This window comes from Chroicocephalus ridibundus, chromosome 9 (assembly GCF_963924245.1).
Source record: "Chroicocephalus ridibundus chromosome 9, bChrRid1.1, whole genome shotgun sequence".
Classification (NCBI taxonomy): domain Eukaryota; kingdom Metazoa; phylum Chordata; class Aves; order Charadriiformes; family Laridae; genus Chroicocephalus; species Chroicocephalus ridibundus.
The window spans coordinates 49,571,941-49,589,045 of NC_086292.1; the positions used below are offsets into that span (position 1 = coordinate 49,571,941).

The 17,105-nt window shown below is 58.2% G+C and overlaps 1 protein-coding gene across 1 annotated transcript in view; it reads left to right on the forward strand.

Moving 5' to 3' along the window:
- ADAMTS7 (ADAM metallopeptidase with thrombospondin type 1 motif 7) overlaps positions 1–17,105 on the forward strand; it is a 50,576-nt gene that overhangs the window by 26,385 nt on the left and 7,086 nt on the right. The window contains exons 16-23 of the mRNA XM_063346369.1: positions 941–1,082; positions 3,038–3,164; positions 3,727–3,940; positions 7,070–8,860; positions 10,451–10,603; positions 11,264–11,437; positions 12,016–12,162; positions 12,383–12,542. Coding sequence (XP_063202439.1) covers positions 941–1,082; positions 3,038–3,164; positions 3,727–3,940; positions 7,070–8,860; positions 10,451–10,603; positions 11,264–11,437; positions 12,016–12,162; positions 12,383–12,542 — 2,908 coding nt within the window. The remainder of the gene's footprint in view (positions 1–940; positions 1,083–3,037; positions 3,165–3,726; positions 3,941–7,069; positions 8,861–10,450; positions 10,604–11,263; positions 11,438–12,015; positions 12,163–12,382; positions 12,543–17,105) is intronic.

Sequence of the window (17,105 nt, forward strand, 5' to 3'; positions counted from 1 at the left end):
CCCAGGCGCGATGCTGGGGGCACGGCAGGGTGCAGCTCCGGCATGGCCGAGCCACTCGCCTGGTGCTGCCCAGGGCACATCGGTGGCAGGCTGGAGGTGTGAACAGGGACTGACACGGGTAGCCGGCATTTTGAGCCGAGATGTGCTGCGGTGCTTCCCCAGGGCGGTTGCTGGAGCGGTCGCAGCTCTCTGGGACACGTGGAGGCAAGGAGATTGGATTTCTCCTTTGGAGGGCTGGACTCTTGCTGCTGTCCCCTTCCCTTCCTTCTGCTGCCATCCCAAAGGACAGTCGGAGCCTCCCTCCACTGTAACACCCCTCGCTGAGAGTTCGGGGGCAGTGATGGAGAGAGGCAGAGGTGGCTCAGCATCCTCCCGACTGGTGGCAGGGTCGCTCCTGCCCTGTGGGCTGCAGACCCCGGGCTGGGCTGGGGCCGGTGGTGGCACATTTAAAACCTCCTCCCAGCTCCCACTGCAGGGAAGGGGACGAGGATGGGGACATCTGGCCATCCTGGGCCCTTCACCGTGCTGGACCTTGAGAAGGTCCTTGGATGGGGCTGCGTTTGGCAGTGGGACTGGACAGGATTAACAGGGGAGTCCTTCCAGGCTCTTCATCAGGGGAGACACAAAGCCAAAGTCCTGGTGGTTCTCAGTGCTCTCTACTGTTATTTTTTATTATTACCCGACGTTTCCACAAGCCCAGCACTCTGAGCAGAAGCAGCAGGGGCAGCTCCTCTGCTCCTACCTACTTTGCCCATTTGCTAACCCTGTTTCCAAAATGGTTTTCTGCTGCTGGGGTACAGGTAACACAGACCTGGAGAGAATGCCATCTCTATGGCCGTGCTAGGCAGGTTGTTATCTCCTGAAAAGCCCTTGGGGTGCAATAGCCAGCCCCATCTGCTCCGCACTGGCCACCCCCCTGACCACCCTTGTGTCCCCACAGCTGCTGTTTCAGGAGACCAACCCCGGCGTGCGGTACCAATACACCATCCAGCGCCCGGCCGACAGCGAGAACGAGATCGAGCAGGCGGAGTTCCTCTGGCGCTTCGGCTCCTGGACCACATGCACCGCCACGTGTGGGACCGGTGAGTCCGGCTCCCGCGGGACCCCGGGGCTCGGCTGCACGCGGCGGAGGAGCGGAGCAGGCAGAGCATCCCCGTACCGTGGGGATGCCTTAGAAATTCCTGGGTCTTTGGTTTCAGAAGGTCTTGGGGGGGAAAAAAGAGACATCTGCTGAGGTCACCACTCTCCGGTGTCCCCCCCGTGCTCGCCCGCCGGACCCTGCGCTTTATCAGCGCTTTGCTCCTTGCTTGGTGTCTTGTTACTGTGCAGGGCGTCGGGGTGATGGAGACAAAAGAGCTTTAGAGAAACGCAGGGAGTGTGGAAGGGCCGGTCTCCCGCCCGGCTGGGCCTCTCCAGGGGCGTCGTTTCCCAGGTTTTATGGAGGGCACATGGGAGGGTGCCTGGTGCAGGCAGAGCTCCGGGGTCCCACACTGCCCTGTGGTGTCAGACACTTTTTCCCCTCTCCCGCCCCACTGTGCCACCGTCTGGGCTTCCCGGGGCAGCTTTTGGGGCAGCCAGTGGAGGGGGACAGTCCGGGCACGCTGCAAGGGGGGAGGCTGGGACCAGCGAGCACTTCCTTGAGAGCAGCTGCCACCGAGAGGAAGGGAATTCGAGGACGCTTGTACTTTCTAGGTAGCACAGAGTGCTGGGAGATGTTTCCTGGCTCTTCCTGGGCGATGGGTGTGGATCCCTGCCGGGAGCAGGAGGGCTGTGCTGCGGCAGGAGCTGGCAGGGTGTTTTGCATCCATTTAAGCTGGGAGCTCTTCGCTGCGGGTTTGCATGCGCCCTGCAGCGTGGGGAGTCGAGGAGGACGGGAGCTGAGGGCACTTGCTTTTGTTTAAAACCAGCTCGGCTTTGCAAGGCTTGAGCGCGTGGCTGCCCGAACAGAAAGGAGATGCAGGAGGAAACGGGGCAGGAGTCGGGTGAGGATGCTCACCCGGTCCAGCCGCAGGCGAGCCGCCGGAGGAGGGCTGAACCCCTCTCCATGGGCTGGACGACGGTGTGAGCTGAGCCGTGGGTTTGGGAGAGCTCAAGCTGAGCCTCTTCTGCGGGGGCTGACCCAGGGCCACGGCCCCGCCGGCCCCGCGAGCTCCTGAGCCAGAGCACAACTCGGCAGCTTCAGCAGGCTCCTATCAATCTCAGCCGATGGCAGCGGTTATTATTTACAGCTCTCCCAAGTCACGGGTCAAGTACGTGTTGCAAAAAGGAGGACAAAAGCAGGCAGCGAGGGAGCGTGTGGAGGATGAGGTCATCCAGAAAAATGTTGTCCCCTGAGCGCTGCAGACCCGGGGCAGGAGGCTTCGGCGGGTGATTTATCCGTCAGCTGTAGCTGCCAAAAAAAAGCTGTGCCGCTGTCAGTTGCGTCCCCTTCAGACACAGCCCCCCCGAAAGCCTCAGTGTGTGTGTACATACATGCACACGCGTGCTCCGATGGCTGGATGTGGCTCTGGACGGTGGTGCCAGGACGGTGCTTTCCCCGTGGGCTGCAGCGTCTCCACCATTCGCCGTCCTGCCCCGCGTGAGCTCCTCCGCGCGGCTTTGGTAGCCCCAAACACTCGGTGCATCCTGCGCCAGGGCTGCAGGGGCTTTTCACAAGGGGAGGGGTGGGGAAAGGCTTTTTCCCTGGCCAAGAGGTCCCTCCGGCAGCGGGGTGTTTTCTGCAGAGCCTCCACCGGCTGCATCACTGTTAAATCTCATCAGGCAGCTTGTGGAAGGGGATTTTTCTGCATCTCTTTCATCTCACTGTTGACTGTAAAAGCTGTAGGATAGTGAAGGTTTTCCTCCAGAGATTTCTGCTCAGCAGCTCACCCAGCAATGCCCCTTGCATTGCCTGTGACCAAAGTCCTGGTTTCATTTTCTTTCCCCAGTTTTTGGTGGCGCAAGCTTACCTCAGGGCCTTCTCTCGCCTGCTGGCAGAGGATGCTCGGTGGTTCGGTTCGATTTTCGTCTCGAGCCGATCCCTCGCGTGTGTCCGCAGGCGTGCAGCGGCAGATCGTGCACTGCGTGGAGAAGCTGGCTGGCATCGTGGAGGAGCGGTACTGCGACGCGCTCACCCGCCCCGACGACCAGCAGAGGACGTGCAGCGAGGAGCCCTGCCCAGCCAGGTCCGCTGGCTTTGCAAAGCTTTCATCTCCAGACTGCCCTAAGGGATGGCCGGGGTTGGGGGGACCTTGGTCACTGCCATGCCCGAACTGCACTGGGGTGGGTGCAGCTATTTGCACCTCTGGTTTTGCACCTCTCCTATGCAACGGTCCCAGACCCAGCGTTGGTCCGTGGGAGCAAATCCCTATAGTTGCCCGATGGCTGCAGTGCGTTGTTTGTCCACTGGCCACGAGCCACAGAGGGAGGCACCATCCTGGCAGGGCCAGGAGCCCCTCTCTGCCTCTGTGTAACCATCCCCACACAACACGAGGACGGAGCCATCCCTGACCCTCACCTTGGCCTGAAACACAAGCCGCAGTTGGGATCCGAACAGCCCCGTGACCCTGGTCCCCGCTGATCGTTACAGGCTGATGGAGCCCACATGCGTCTTCTCTCCGTCTCCTGGCCCCAAAAGCCGCTCGGCTGGTGGTGGCTAAACCCCACCACCCCACAGTGCGGGGCGTGTGGGGCACGGGACAGAGCGCGGCTCGTAGCTGAGGTGTTTCCCCTGCCATGTTTCCCCAGGTGGTGGGTCGGCGAATGGCAGAAGTGCTCGGCCACCTGCGGCCCGTCGGGGCTGATGAAGAGGACGGTCCTCTGCATCCAGAGCGTGGGGCTGGACGAGCAGAGGGCCTTGCAGCACGCAGACTGCCAGCACCTCTCCAAGCCAGACGCCACAGCGCCCTGTCACCGGGAGGTCCCCTGTCCCTCCCCGTGGGCCGTGGGGAACTGGTCTGAGGTGAGGAGCATTGGGGAGGTCCCTCAAAGCTGGTGGGTGCTGGGGACAAAGTGTCCTCAGGAGTTCCTCAGCCTGCCCGAGAGCGATGGGCGTGCTCCTGCTTACAGGGAAAAGTCCTGGGTGTTCCTCTGTGGGCTCACGAGGGAACACCAGCTCGCGGGGATGGGAACTGTGTGGCACGGGGAGTGAGGAGGGGACACCGAGCTGGTTGACTCTGCCCCATCCTCTCTGAAGGGTCCTCCGTGCTTGATTGCGAGGAGGGCAGAAACAAGAGGGTTTCAACCCCTTGGTGTATTTTCCAGCACCACAAGCCTTCTCCTTTGCTCTGGCAGAAGCCTGAAAGATAATTCTTGGCCTGTTGAGGCAAGGTGTTAGGGGCAAGCTGGGGGCTGGGTGCCCCCGGCACATGTGTGCTGGCCGGTGGGCATCTGCTCCCCGGGTGGGCAGAGACAGAGACCCCCTCAGTGACGCTCCCAGGGAGTGGAGGAGCCATCACAAATTGTTCAACAATTTTGTTAAAGAGAAGGAGAGATTAAAAAAAAAAAACCCCATGTATAAAATGCCATGGTCTGTGTCCGCCCTGTGTAGCCTTTTTGTATTTTTGTATTTCTGTGGATCAGCTTAACCGCAGGCTGAGGGTTTTAACCAGAAAATTATATCTCCTAATTTAAGCAGCGGTTTCAAAAAGTGTTCGGTGAGAAGACAAGTATCGAGAGAGAAATGAGAGAGCCTGGGAACCGAGATTGTTGCTAAGAAACAAATGGAATAAAAATGCGAACAGAAAATTTGAAGGCTAAATGAGAGCTATTTAGAAATATTTTTCTAGGGGCCCACGGAAGCCACAATTGCCGGGCTGAGAAGGGAGACTGCCACAGTTTAAAGGAAAAATCCCGCATTGCCCGTGGGTCGGTGTTGCGCACAGGGCTTCTCTGTGGTGGTGACAGTGAGGCATCTGCGAGCCCAGGAAAAACGTGCTCGAGATTGTGTTGTCTGTAATTTCTCTGTCCTCCTTTCACTTAAATGAGAGCCCCTCTTCTCCATTTCCACCGCCACCAGTAAGTACAGAAATTTGAAGGGCTCAGAAGCTCCCCACAAACGTGGTCCTTGATGATAATAGGGGGTTGTTGCTTTTTCTGCGCTTGCAGACCCTCGGGCAGGGCAGCTCCTACGCAAAGCCCGCGAAGCCGAAGGGGTTATTTGCAGTGTGGGCAGCCCAACAAAGTGCTTAAACACTGGGACTTAGTGCCTTCAGAAAGACCCTAAAACAATGTCCAGCTCTGTGGGCTTTCCAAAGAAGTTATCGGTGTGTTCGGAAGTATTATTTGTTGTCCGTTAATAGGTGAGGGTCTGCATGTGGGGCTGTTTGCCTCCTGGCAGGAGCCCGTCCCGCCGTGCAGCCTGCGCGGTGCCTCCTGCAGCCCAGCGCTTGCTGCTGACCCCTCCTGCGAGCTCCGGCTGTTCCTCCGCCAGGCTCCCGACAGCCGTCATTTCTTGTCTGTGTCCCAGAGGCTTTCCTGATAACCCAGCCTTGGCAAACGAGCCCCCTCCTTCCCCCTGCAAGAGCTGCGATACCTGGAATTTATCTCCTGGATGGAGCTGGAGGCATTTACTGAGAAATTTTGGCTTAAAGCAGACGCTGTGGGAGTTGACCTCTGTTTCCCCTGATTTGGCAGTGCCATCCCAGGAGGGAGAAGCAGCTTGCTTGCACCCCTCCCGCCGATGTTAATGTGCAGTTTTATGTTGTTTTATTTCAGCTGCATTGCGTAGCTGGTGGAAGTGCCTGTAGGTGGCCATGCGATGTTGTGGACTGTCCCCCGGGCTGGGCACGGTCCTCAGGAGCTTCTGCTCCTGCCTGGCATTGCCCAGGAGATACGGAGCTGGGGAGGCCCCAGCCGGCACGGCACGGCATGGCACAGGGGACCCCGGCTGCTGGGTCAGCATCTCCTCCGGATGGGAGGGGATGTCCCACGGGTGGGCACCCACCCAGGAGCCCACCAGAGCCAGCGCAGGAAGCGGGGCAAGTCCCGACCGGGCACCTGGCCCTCGCGAGGACTGAGCAAAGACAAGAAAGGCTCAAAACAGAGGAGTAAATATTGTGTGAGGAGCACACCTCCCGGCCAGCCCAGCCCAGCAGCTCTGCCTCTCCACATTAACCTCTTATTTCCACGTGCTGGTGGCTGTGCATCAAACCCTCCCCTCAGCCCATCCGTTTTCATCCAGATAACAGTGATTTCAGCAGAAATCCCCTCCGCTGGGTTTGTTTGCCTCGTTGACCGTTTGTTCCTGTTGGCTGGGTTGTATAAGGCACTTTGATGTATGTGACTAATGCTCTGTGCATCTGTCACTGCAAACCGCAGCGGCCTGTGGCTTGTGCAGCCCACATGTGGTGTTGGTAGCGCTATGATTTACTTACACAGCAGAAAATGTTGCTGTCCTTCTTTCCAGCTTGTGGGTTTCCTTTAGAGTGAACAATCTCAAAGAGACCATTATGGTGGAGGAGGGGGTGTCCTCAACAAAGCTGCTTATTGACCCTGGCTTTTTCCCTACTAGACAACACCCATGTTATTATCCCCTGCTTCAAAAAATTCTCTTCTAGAAGAAGAGATGCAATTCATGGCGATAGGTCATAGAAAAGACCTATTAGATCATCTTACCCAATGGGCTTCGCAATGTCCATCTCCTGGGAATATTGTTTCTGGCTGGAGTGCAGGTCAAGGATCACCCTGAGCAGAGTACGCTGCAATACCAGCCCTGGGCTGGGACGGTCTCTAACGGGGAGACAGCCCCGGGGGTGGGTTTGGCCGGTAATAACACTGCTCACTAGCGTGAGCGGTACCCGCTGCTCCTGGCTCCTGGTACAGGGGACCCCACGGCCCAGCTGGGCCTGGCACAGCAGACCCCCAGGTGGGTGGTGGGAGCGTGTCAGAGCGATGTGGAGCCTCTTCTCCCTGTGCCCAAAGCATCGCGGCGTGTGGGACGGTCGAGCACCCGCTTCGGTATCTCAGTGGGGAGCACCGGTGAGAGGAATGAGTTGTGGCACCGTTGCTGGCCCCTTTCCCGTTCCTCCTGCTGCACCCGGCATCGCCCACGCTCCTGTCCCTCATGTTTGTGTCTCTCTTCCTTTCCCAGTGCTCCACGACGTGTGGCAACGGGACACAGAGGCGCCCTGTTTACTGCAGCAACAGCACTGGAGCCGCCTGTGACCCTGCAGAAAGACCCAGCTCGGAAACTATTTGCTCCTTGCCACAGTGCCAGAAGAAATTAGACAACGCCAACATGGACTGGTCTGGCAGTGGGTCTTCCAGCAGAGAGATATTTAATGAAATCCATTACATCCCCAGCAACCACATTGCTAAATTTAACCCCTTAATTCCAAATATCCCGGAGTCCAATGATGTCAATATCATCACTGAGGAGGACTTCTCAGCCAGGAAGGGAAATGTCTTTGTTGATGATTTTTACTACGATTATAATTTTATCAACTTCCATGAGGATCTGTCTTACTATCCCTTCACAGAGAAGGAGACGAAAGGCGAGGAGCCTAAGCCAGAGCTGAGCACCAACGATGTGGAGGGGACCCATGAGATGCCCGCTGAGGTCCTGCACACTGTCAAGCCAGCAGGAGCAGCAGGTGAGGACCATACGGTGACCAGTGAAGCAAACGCTTCTGCTCCTGTGCACGGCGAAGGAGAGATGGAGCCTGGAGGTTTAGCCATGAATGACCTCCTGAGCGTGGTCCCTGAGGATGCGGGGACAGCAGCTCCCAAATATGCCATCCTTGACTTCATGGGTGAGGAGGAGGATGCAATGCTTGTGCCCCGCTCCGAGAACCACCCACCCACCCAGAGCACCACGAGTCAGGACTCTGAAAACAGCCACAACCACCCGCCCCCAGACGAACCCTGGGGAGCCATGCCGACGAGGACCGGTCCTGCGCAGGATGCTCCAGCCCATGGCCTCGCTCCCCGGGCTCCTTACCCAGCCGATCCCTTCCCACCACAGCCATCCAACAGTCCAGGAGAGCCGGGGAGCAGCGGCGAGGGGCGAGCGAGCGCAGAGGGGCCGGACAATGCCAGCAGTGAGGAGCACGACGTGACGGGCTCTGCAGGGAGAGGCCGTGAAGATTCAAGGGAAATGGGTCTTGTCATCACCGGCGATGCTAACGGCGCTGCCCCCAAGGCCAAGGAGCAGGAAGGGTGGGCAGAAATGCCAGAGGGGACAGCAGGCACACATGCAGCGCCGGTGGCTGACGAGCAAGCCCGTGGGACAGAGAGGGCAGATCTTTCCTTCCCCACGCCGCAGGGAGCGTGGTGGGAGATGGGATGGAGTCCTGGCAGCACACATGCCGCTGCGAGTCCGTATCCCACGGGTGCTGTCGAGGGCCCCGGGGGGCAGGCAGGGCACCAGCCAGAGCTCCACACCCCCACAGCCCTGACCTCAGCCCCCTTGGTGGCCACTACAGCCTTTCCAGCAGCACCGTCCTTGTCCCCCGCCGTGCCTGGGCCAGACACCCAGCTCACCTCCAGTGGCCTCACCCAGCAAGATGCCCTGGCACCAGCCATGCCCACAGCCCTGGCTCACAGCCCTCCTGTGCATCCAGTGGGAGCATCGCCATCCGAGTCCCCCCCGGCATGGTGGACTGTGGGGGTGTCCCACCACCCGGAGCCGGCATCGTCCCGTGCCCAACAGACCTCCCACCGGGCCCCGGTCAGCAGCGCCAAGCCAGGGGAGAGCTGGCCATGGGCAGCCCCAGGGACGTTTGCTTTCAGCGATGGGGAGCACGAGTTATCCCAGCCCACCCCGGCCCCGCCGCTGCTCTGGGAGAAGGAGGAGAGGGAGGAAGAGGAGGCTTTGCCTCCACCATCAACCAGCACGGCAGCCACTGCGATGCCCAGCTGGGAGGTTGGGAACTGGAGCGAGGTATGTGTTGACTCCCATTAAAAGCATGACGTGGCCAGTACGGAGGTGAGACCTGTCCCTCTCCTGGCTGGTCTGTGGAGCATTGCTCTTTGCGTGCAAAAAACGTGCATGGCTCACACACACTCCGGCTGCTGCTCCGTCCTGTCCCGCTCCATGGTGGCAGCTCCTCGTGCTCTGCGGTGCCCGTCTCAGCCCAGTCCGGCCCGTTTGCAATCACCCCGCGCGCTGCCCTGGCTCACCTCCTTGCGCCGGGGGCTGGCTCCCCGTGCACAACGTCCCCGGCTCGGCAGGGAGGGACCCGGGGCAGTGGTGGCAGTACACGGCAGGCAAGCACAGAGCCCCCGCCCTGGGGCTGAGCACCCAGGGAGAGCCCCTGCCACCAGAGCAAGCTCCCATCATATAGAAGAGAGTATCTTAAAATATGCCATGAAAAGACACAAATTTAAATGTCGAGTGTGAGGCGCACCAAGGCTGCGCGTTACCAAAAGGAAAGGGGCTGTGCTGAGCGCAGTGCGGGGGGCATTATCAGCAGTTATCAGCTATCGTCTTCCTGCCTCGCTCGCCCCGGGCTGCTCCCTGCTCAGCATTTGCAGTGACAGACAAATGGCTGCAGCAATTCACGGTAATGGGCTTTTATCAGAAAGCACAAAAATAACAAGCCTTTTGGTGTCGTGGAGCACCAGAGACAGAGCGCTGGGGGAGTTTTTTAAGAAGGCTGCACAAAGGACCCGGTAACGGTCAGGGCAACACTTAATATCAGCAAAAATACAGTCCCAGATGTGGGTTTTATAAAAGGGCATTGAACATTGCTTGAGCCGGGGCGTTGGAGGGAGCTTTGCCACACAGGGAGGTACATGGGTGTGTTTTGAAAGCCCTGCAAAGGCTTTTAAGATGGAAAGGCTGCTCCAAAATAAATCAGATCAGTCTGGACAGCGAGAGGTGGAGGCGCTGCCTTCCAGGTGGAGAGAAATCTTTACGGGAGCTCTTAACGCTGAGGGAGCAAGGGACAGGCAGCGCTTGTGAAAGAAGAGCATGAAACAGAGCTTTATGAGACAGCAGTCAAATGGCTGAAGCCGTTAGTGCTAATTAATAGAGACCTAGCAACAAAAAAGCTAAAGTCGTGGCCGGGATGCTGGTGTGGGGTGATGGCTATTGTCCTCCTGGAAGCCAAAAGCTGCACAGGGAGAGAAAGGACAGTCCCAGACAGACCAGAAACGACCGAAGTGGGTTACGGAGGAGGGTTTTCCCCCAAACCCAGGGCTGCGTGGTGTGGGGCTGGTTAGAGAGGAGCCTCTGGCTATGGGGGTTCTCCCCGGGGCCGGGTCCCCTGCCAGGCAGTGCCGGGCACAGCCTCCGGGAAGGCTCCTCTCTCCGCATCGTCCCGCAGCTCTTCCGCACGCCCCACTTTTACTGGCGCCTCTCCCGATGCCCACGGAGGGGGCGATGAGCCGAGTTCCCGGAGACCTTTCTGCTGGGCCACTGGGCTCCGTCCTTGGCCAGAGCCAGCCACGGGGCGTCGGGGCATGGTGGCAGAGCCCCGCTGGGGCCGGGGGGAGCGGAGAGGAGCAGCGGCTGCCTCCTGTGTTGCAGTGCTCGGCCACCTGCGGCGTGGGCGCGATCTGGAGGACCGTGCGCTGCAGCACCGGCAGCGACGACAGCTGCGCCGCAGCCAACAAACCCGTCCCTGCTCGGAGGTGTTCCCTGAGACCGTGTTCGTCGTGGCGCGTGGGGAACTGGAGTAAGGTAAACAGGCGTGCAGCAGGTACGGAGGGTCCTGAAAAATCCACAGAAAACTGAAGGCGGGTGGTGCGTGCCCTGCGGCTGGAGCGGTACCTGCTCTCGGGGCGTGCTGTTGCCCCATGGATCGTGGAGGCAGAGGGTAAAGACTTGTATTTGCCACCGGGTTTAAACTGCTCCCTCCCACAACAGTCTTTCCATTTTTCCTGCTCTTGGGCTGGTTAAAAAGCCAGGGATTTGCGAAAGCTGAATGAAGAGCAGTTTGAAAGTCTCTGGAAAGCATTTTTGCCCACCTGCGCCAGCAGGCGGTGTTTGCAGCTGGGTTGGGTCAATCCAGTGGGTTCAGTGGCGGGGAACAGCCCTCCTTGCTCTGGGTGGGCGCCGTTCCTTGGCTGTGCCGGTGGGGGGTCTTCAGTCGTAAGGAAAGACTTTGTTGTGGTTACAACTGGAAGTCGATTGCTTTCAGCGGGACGGTAGTGAGAGATTCAGAGCTGCACGGACTTTTCTCTAGCTTGGACTAGAGGAAGAGGTGGAAAGAGGTTGAGTATCCACTCAGTCCAACCCAAGGCAGAGCGTGAATCTGGTGTCAGCTCCCTCGGCCAGGGCGATGCGCCCTTCCCCAGCCCCTGCCGCCCTTCCCTGGCGTGATGCTCCTGTCCTTTCCAGTGCTCCAGGAGCTGCGGCGGGGGGATGAAGGTTCGGGACGTGCATTGTATCGACACCAGAGACCAGAGGCTCCTACGGCCCTTCCACTGCCAGGCTGTCCTCTACAAACCGCCAGCGCAGCTGCCCTGCCAGAGCACGCCGTGCCTGGACTGGTACACGTCCTCCTGGAGAGAGGTAGGGGCTGCCGGGGTGGGGGGGCAGCACTGGACCCCCGAGCATCGCAGCGGCGCTTCGCTCCTGCTGGGGCACGCGCAGCGGGCATGCCTGCGTCGGGGTGTCTCGCACCCGCAGCTCCCTTTCCTCTGTCTCCCTGGGAGCACGTTCGGCCAACGCTGGGCGTTCGCTTGCCCAGAGCAAATGCTCAGTAGCTGGGCAAGCGCGTGGCCGGGGATGCTGAGCTGCCCGCAGCGATGTGCTTCACTGGAACCCCCCAGCTCACAGCCGGCAGGGAGGCGGTGGGCTTTGCTGGCAGAATTTAAGCGGATTTCTGCACGCCTGCAGAATTTAAGCGGATGCTTGCAGCAGGTCTGCTGGATCCTCCTGCCTCTGGGAGCCTTCCAGCCAGTTCCAGGCACCAAGAAGGAAACCACCCGCTAATAGCAGGGGTAAAAGCAAGCGCTCCACCTGGGAAGCAGGTTTTGCTTGGGCAGGGTGGGGTTGCAGCATATTTCCTTAAGACACCAATGTATGGAGTATGTCTGCCTTTCCCTTGCACCGCTGGCTTCCCCTCTCCATGGCTCGTGTCCCGACAGTGCTCGGAGTCGTGCGGCGGCGGGGAGCAGGAGCGGCTGGTGACATGCCCAGAGCTGGGCCGCTGCGAGGAGACGTTACGGCCCAACACCACCCGGCCCTGCAACACCCACCCCTGCACCACCTGGGTGGTGGGCTCCTGGGGAGAGGTGAGCGGGGGCGCGCCGCTCCTCCCGACGGGGCTTGTGCACGAAATGCAAGGAATGGGGGGAAAACCCAACCCTCAAAACCAGACTGGGGGCTACTGCGGTAAAAACCTCCCGGGTGCCAGTGCTGCCGGTGTAGCGCGGGGCTGGGGGGCAGCAGTGTGGGGTGTGGGGACGGGTCCCCCATCCCCCCCGGGCTGACGGGGCTGCCCCGCTCCCCCAGTGCACGGCTCCCTGCGGCGGGGGCATCCAGCGGCGCCAGGTCAAGTGCATCAACACCAAGACGGGGCTGGCTGAGGAGGACAGCAGCCTCTGCGACCACGAGCCCTGGCCCGAGAGCACCCAGAAGTGCAACCCGCAGGACTGTGAGAGCTCCGAGCCAGGTAAGTGACCGTCCTGCCCGTCCTGGAAGCTGAACATTTTCTCTTTAGTGTGGTTTTGCTCCCCAAGAGCCTGTGTGCAGTGTTTGGGATAAATGCTGCATTTTGAGGACATGGCAATAATTGTGGAAATTGGTGTGAAAATCACCCAGGCGCTCAGTTAAGGAATATTACCTGGGGAGCGAGCGGCTCCTCCATCATCAGTTACATGGAGGAGCGATGCATCGTCCTCCGTCACCGTCCTCTGCCATGGTTGGAGACACGTTTCCACCATACAGCACCAGTGAGGGCTGATACAGCAACACCAGGTTAGAAACTCAGGTGTGCACAGTTTTATGGTCACTGTGGGTCGTGCAGCGACGTGACGAGGGACAGCACAGTGTCACTTGGCGTGCTGTGTGCTAGGGAGGTTTCAATGGTGGGCACTGGGTGGGCTGTGCGCCGGCTGGGTGCTCTGCTCGGTCTCTTGGAAGCCGCACCATGAAACAAAGTAAAGGCCGTGTAAGGAAACGACCCATTTCTGGGTCTGGTAACTGGAGATGTTTTTTCTAGCCAAGTTCAGACTCATTCCTTATTTTTCTTCTCCCCACCTTTCACTTCTCGGTCCCCCCGGACAGTCTGGAGGAGGGCGCCAGCAATAACTGCCCGTGCTGAAAGACAAGCTACACTCGATTAACCTTCCCGGGGCAGGGGGTGCCCTGTGCTGTCCCCGCTGCCTGGCGGCGTGACGCCGTCCTGCTCCCGGGAAGGGACCCCAGGGAGAGCCGCGCAGCCGGCACCGGCGCAGCAGTGCCCAGGGTCAGATGGGCTGGTGCCGGGGGCAGCCGGGGGTCCGGGCACGGGGAAGGGCGATGGGCGCGTGGTGCTGGTGGTGCTGCCGAACGGGGAGCTGGTGCTGGCTGCAGTAAGGGGAGCGATGGGGTTGGAAGTGTTTTATACAAGAGTTGTGTAAGGCTAGCTTGGCTAATCGATAATTAAGTGGGAATGTTATAACCATCTATAAATATCCGGAGCATTCAGCTCTCGAGGGGTGGAGGGTGGTTTTTTACTGGCACGAATATGAGCTGGCATGCGCTTGTCAGAGGCGGCAGCGTCGCCCAGCAAAGGGACCACCGGCACCTGCCTGAGTGCTGGGGGTGCCGTGGGGCACGGGGACCTGGGTCAGAACCAACGTGTCGCTCAGAAAAAGGAAGCCAGAAGGAAATATCAAGCGATTAAACTCTCTGACTGCCAGAAAGCTGTTTAGCGATAAAGTCCTGGAACACAAACCTTCTGAAACAAGCCAGGGCGCACCATGAGAAAGTCAGATAAAAGACTGGTTCTCCAGCGTCTTTGGGTATGTCCGAGCAAATGCTCCAGTGAGTCAGTCCCGTTTCAAGCCGACCCCTGCAGACTGTCTGCCAGCTGCGTTTCCCCGCTCCGGCTGCAGCCGCGGTGCTCTGCCGTGCCGCGGGTGCTCGCCTGGCTTCTCCTCTCATCGTCACTGGAGAAATACGCCCCACGGCGCCGGGCCGTTCCCTGTAAGCCAGAACCCTGTGGGCTGCGAGGGCTAACAGCACTTAAAAGGAAAAGCAATTATAATGAGGGGATTAGATGTCCTTGACATTAGCATGTTAATCATTGATCGACCTTATCTTTTTAATGTGTCTGGGGGAAAAAAAAAAAAGCTTTTTGTCTGCTTGTCTGCCCAGAAAGACACGTTAGAGCCTCAGGAGGTTTACTGGGGAAGGCGCGGGCTGGGAGCCGGAGCAGGGCCGGGAGGGCAGCGGGCGGCCGGTGCGCAGGGCGCAGGAACCGGCCCCGTGGGCTGCCCCACACCTCCACGCCAGGTCCCCCTCTGCAGCCGTTCTCATCCTTTCAGCTATTTGTGTTTGTCCTATATCCAGCCTTATTCCTCCTAAAACCTATTCCGGAGAGGACAGAAGCGTTGGCTTTGATTAACTGGGATTTGGAGGCTGAGACCGCTGGCCGTTGGGATGCTTTTAGCCATTAAATCCCTCCTTTTCGGCAGCTGCACGACACTCCTGCATTTGTAACTCTGCTGGGCAGTTCAACGTTTAGGAAATAATTAGTCAGGCTTGTTCAAGAGCTGATGTGCGGTTCCGGCTATTTTTTGTCAAGGGAAAATTTCCGTGCCGGGCTTGGTGATGGGAGCCACGGAGCCGCACGGCGTGGCCAAGGTTGTACCAGAATAACCACTTGGATGTGTAGGAAGCGCACAAAGAAATGTTAAAATCCTGGATTAAAAATGACATAAATGCTCTGGCTGTAGCCCAGAGCAGGAAACGCCTCTTGGAAATACAAACATTTCCTGCCAAACCACGAGGAGGAACAAAACTTTCACATGGCAGGAAATCACAGATGTGTAAATCCACAGGCAGAGGCTCCCAGAAAAGGCATGAACGTAAACTCCAGCCCTTTCCTGTGTTTTAAAGGATCGTTACTGCACAAGATTAATGCAGGCTGGAGTGATTCATGTGTTTATGTTAGAGGCACAAGGAGCCTCTATCTCCTCTAACGTGAAGTGCTCGGATACCAGCAAAATCGTGTATTTGTCTTTGGGAGCAATCCTGTTCTCGCTGGACACAAAAACACGAATAACCCCAGTAGAGTTTAAATGTTAAAACCATTATCAGATGAATTTTTAACAGAGATGGAACAGATCAAACATAAACAAACATCTCACCGGCAATCAGCTCTCTTCAATTAAAGGAGGTCGGAATTAATTAGAACCAGAATCCTGTTCTGTTGCCAAGTTATAAATTAATTGATGATTACACAGAGGTTCTTTTTAAATGTGCCTGTCGTTTTCCAGCTGCATCCAGCTGTGAGCAGAGAAGATAAGGCTGGCTGTGTCCTTAGATGGCTCTCGGGGAGCATCGGAGCCCATCGGGTACCCAGATGCCTCCGTGCGATGCCCCAGCAAGGCTGGGGACGTTTATCTTACTCCACGCTAAAACAAGGAACTCAAATGTGGCTCCAGTGCAGGAAAATGTGGATGGGGGCTGAGAGCCACTGCTCTCGCCCACCCTAGCGGCAGCCGGGAAAGCCCTGCAGGTCCTTGCTAGCTCCCAGGGGACGAGGAGGACATCGGTCTCCTCCTGGCAGCACAGCCTGGACAACAAGAGCAGGAACAGGTTTCTGGACCTCGGGCAGAGCTGCCAGCGAGATAAGAGCAGCCTCTGGCTCGGGAAAGCCTGTTGTCCTCTGATTCCCACCCGTGCCTAGCTCCGAGCGCGAGCGCTCACACCCACATCAGCCACTCCTGTTACCGGATCATTTCTTGTAACTCAGAAAGCTGGAAAAAACGCCTCACAGCGTGTTTATTTCTGTGTTTAATGGCCCCCTTGGAAAGGAGCGGAGCAGCGGGTCCCACGTGAGAGCTCAGAGAGACCGGCGCCGGTCTATCCAACCGTTTTAAAACACAACAGCAGCGATTGCTTTGCACCGGAGGAGGATGCTAAGGGATGAACTGAGCGAAGGCCGCCCCGCTGCTGCGAATGTCGTGGCTGTGCCTGCACAGTGGCTTTTGGCCAGACCTCATCAGTGACGGGTGGAACAACCCTGCTCAGGACCGAGCGCTTGCAGCCCACAGGGTCCTCGTCGTGGTAAATGTCACAAAATTAACAATTTGCCTCACGCCTGTTTCTCTGGATCCGATACTGGGCGAGCCTGCAAGTTCCCCACATTGACACCAAGCAGGTGCCGAGCAGGTGAGGGGTCTGCCCCTTCACTCCAGCCAGGGCACTTCAGCAAACACGACTCTTCCCCACAAGCATCTCAGGCTTTAAATACCGGCGAGGGAAAGGAATTAAGGTAAAGCATTCAGCTGGCCCAAGAACAAATATGTATAAGCTGGCCCTGGATACGGTTTCTTTGGGAACGAGACAAAGGTTTCCAGCCAGCGGGAAGGGATGGAGCAGGATGGAGTTCAGGCTCGTGTCCCGGGGGCAGCCAGCACGGGGGAGCGTGTTTGGTGGGGCTGGGAGAGGGCGATGCCTCCGGGGGGACCGAGGGGCCAAGTCCCCCCCTGCTCCAGGGACGTGCTGGGGCGAATCCCAGACGCCCGGCGCCCTCCGTTTGCGCTGCTCCGGGCTCGTTACCCAGGGCCTGGTTGTATTTCTAGTTGCCGCAAGATTAATTGGCAATTAAATGTTATATTCCTCCTTGCTTTGAGTAGGGAAATGAAATTATTCACGGTTCTGCATGTAGCTGAATTTGTCCGCAAGGGATATGTGCTAGAAATGATTGCAGCAGATTCCAATTTTCTCTGTCATTTGAGCATATAAGTCCGTATCCAAGTAGCAAGACAGGGAGGTGGCGCTGAGCGAGTCATTAATTGCCCTTTGTTTACTGCTAATTAACAACAGCCGTCAATGAAAAATGGGTGCTTGGGAAAGGGTTCTCCGTTTTTATTAAATGTAGGAGAAATGAACGTTACACATTTTAGCCTTACGGAGAAACAGGCTCTCAGTGACATGGGCTGGCAGAGGCTGTTCAGGCGTCCCCATATCAACCCTTCCTACCGAGCGGGTCGATGCCGATGCCGGGTCCGAGCAGTAACGG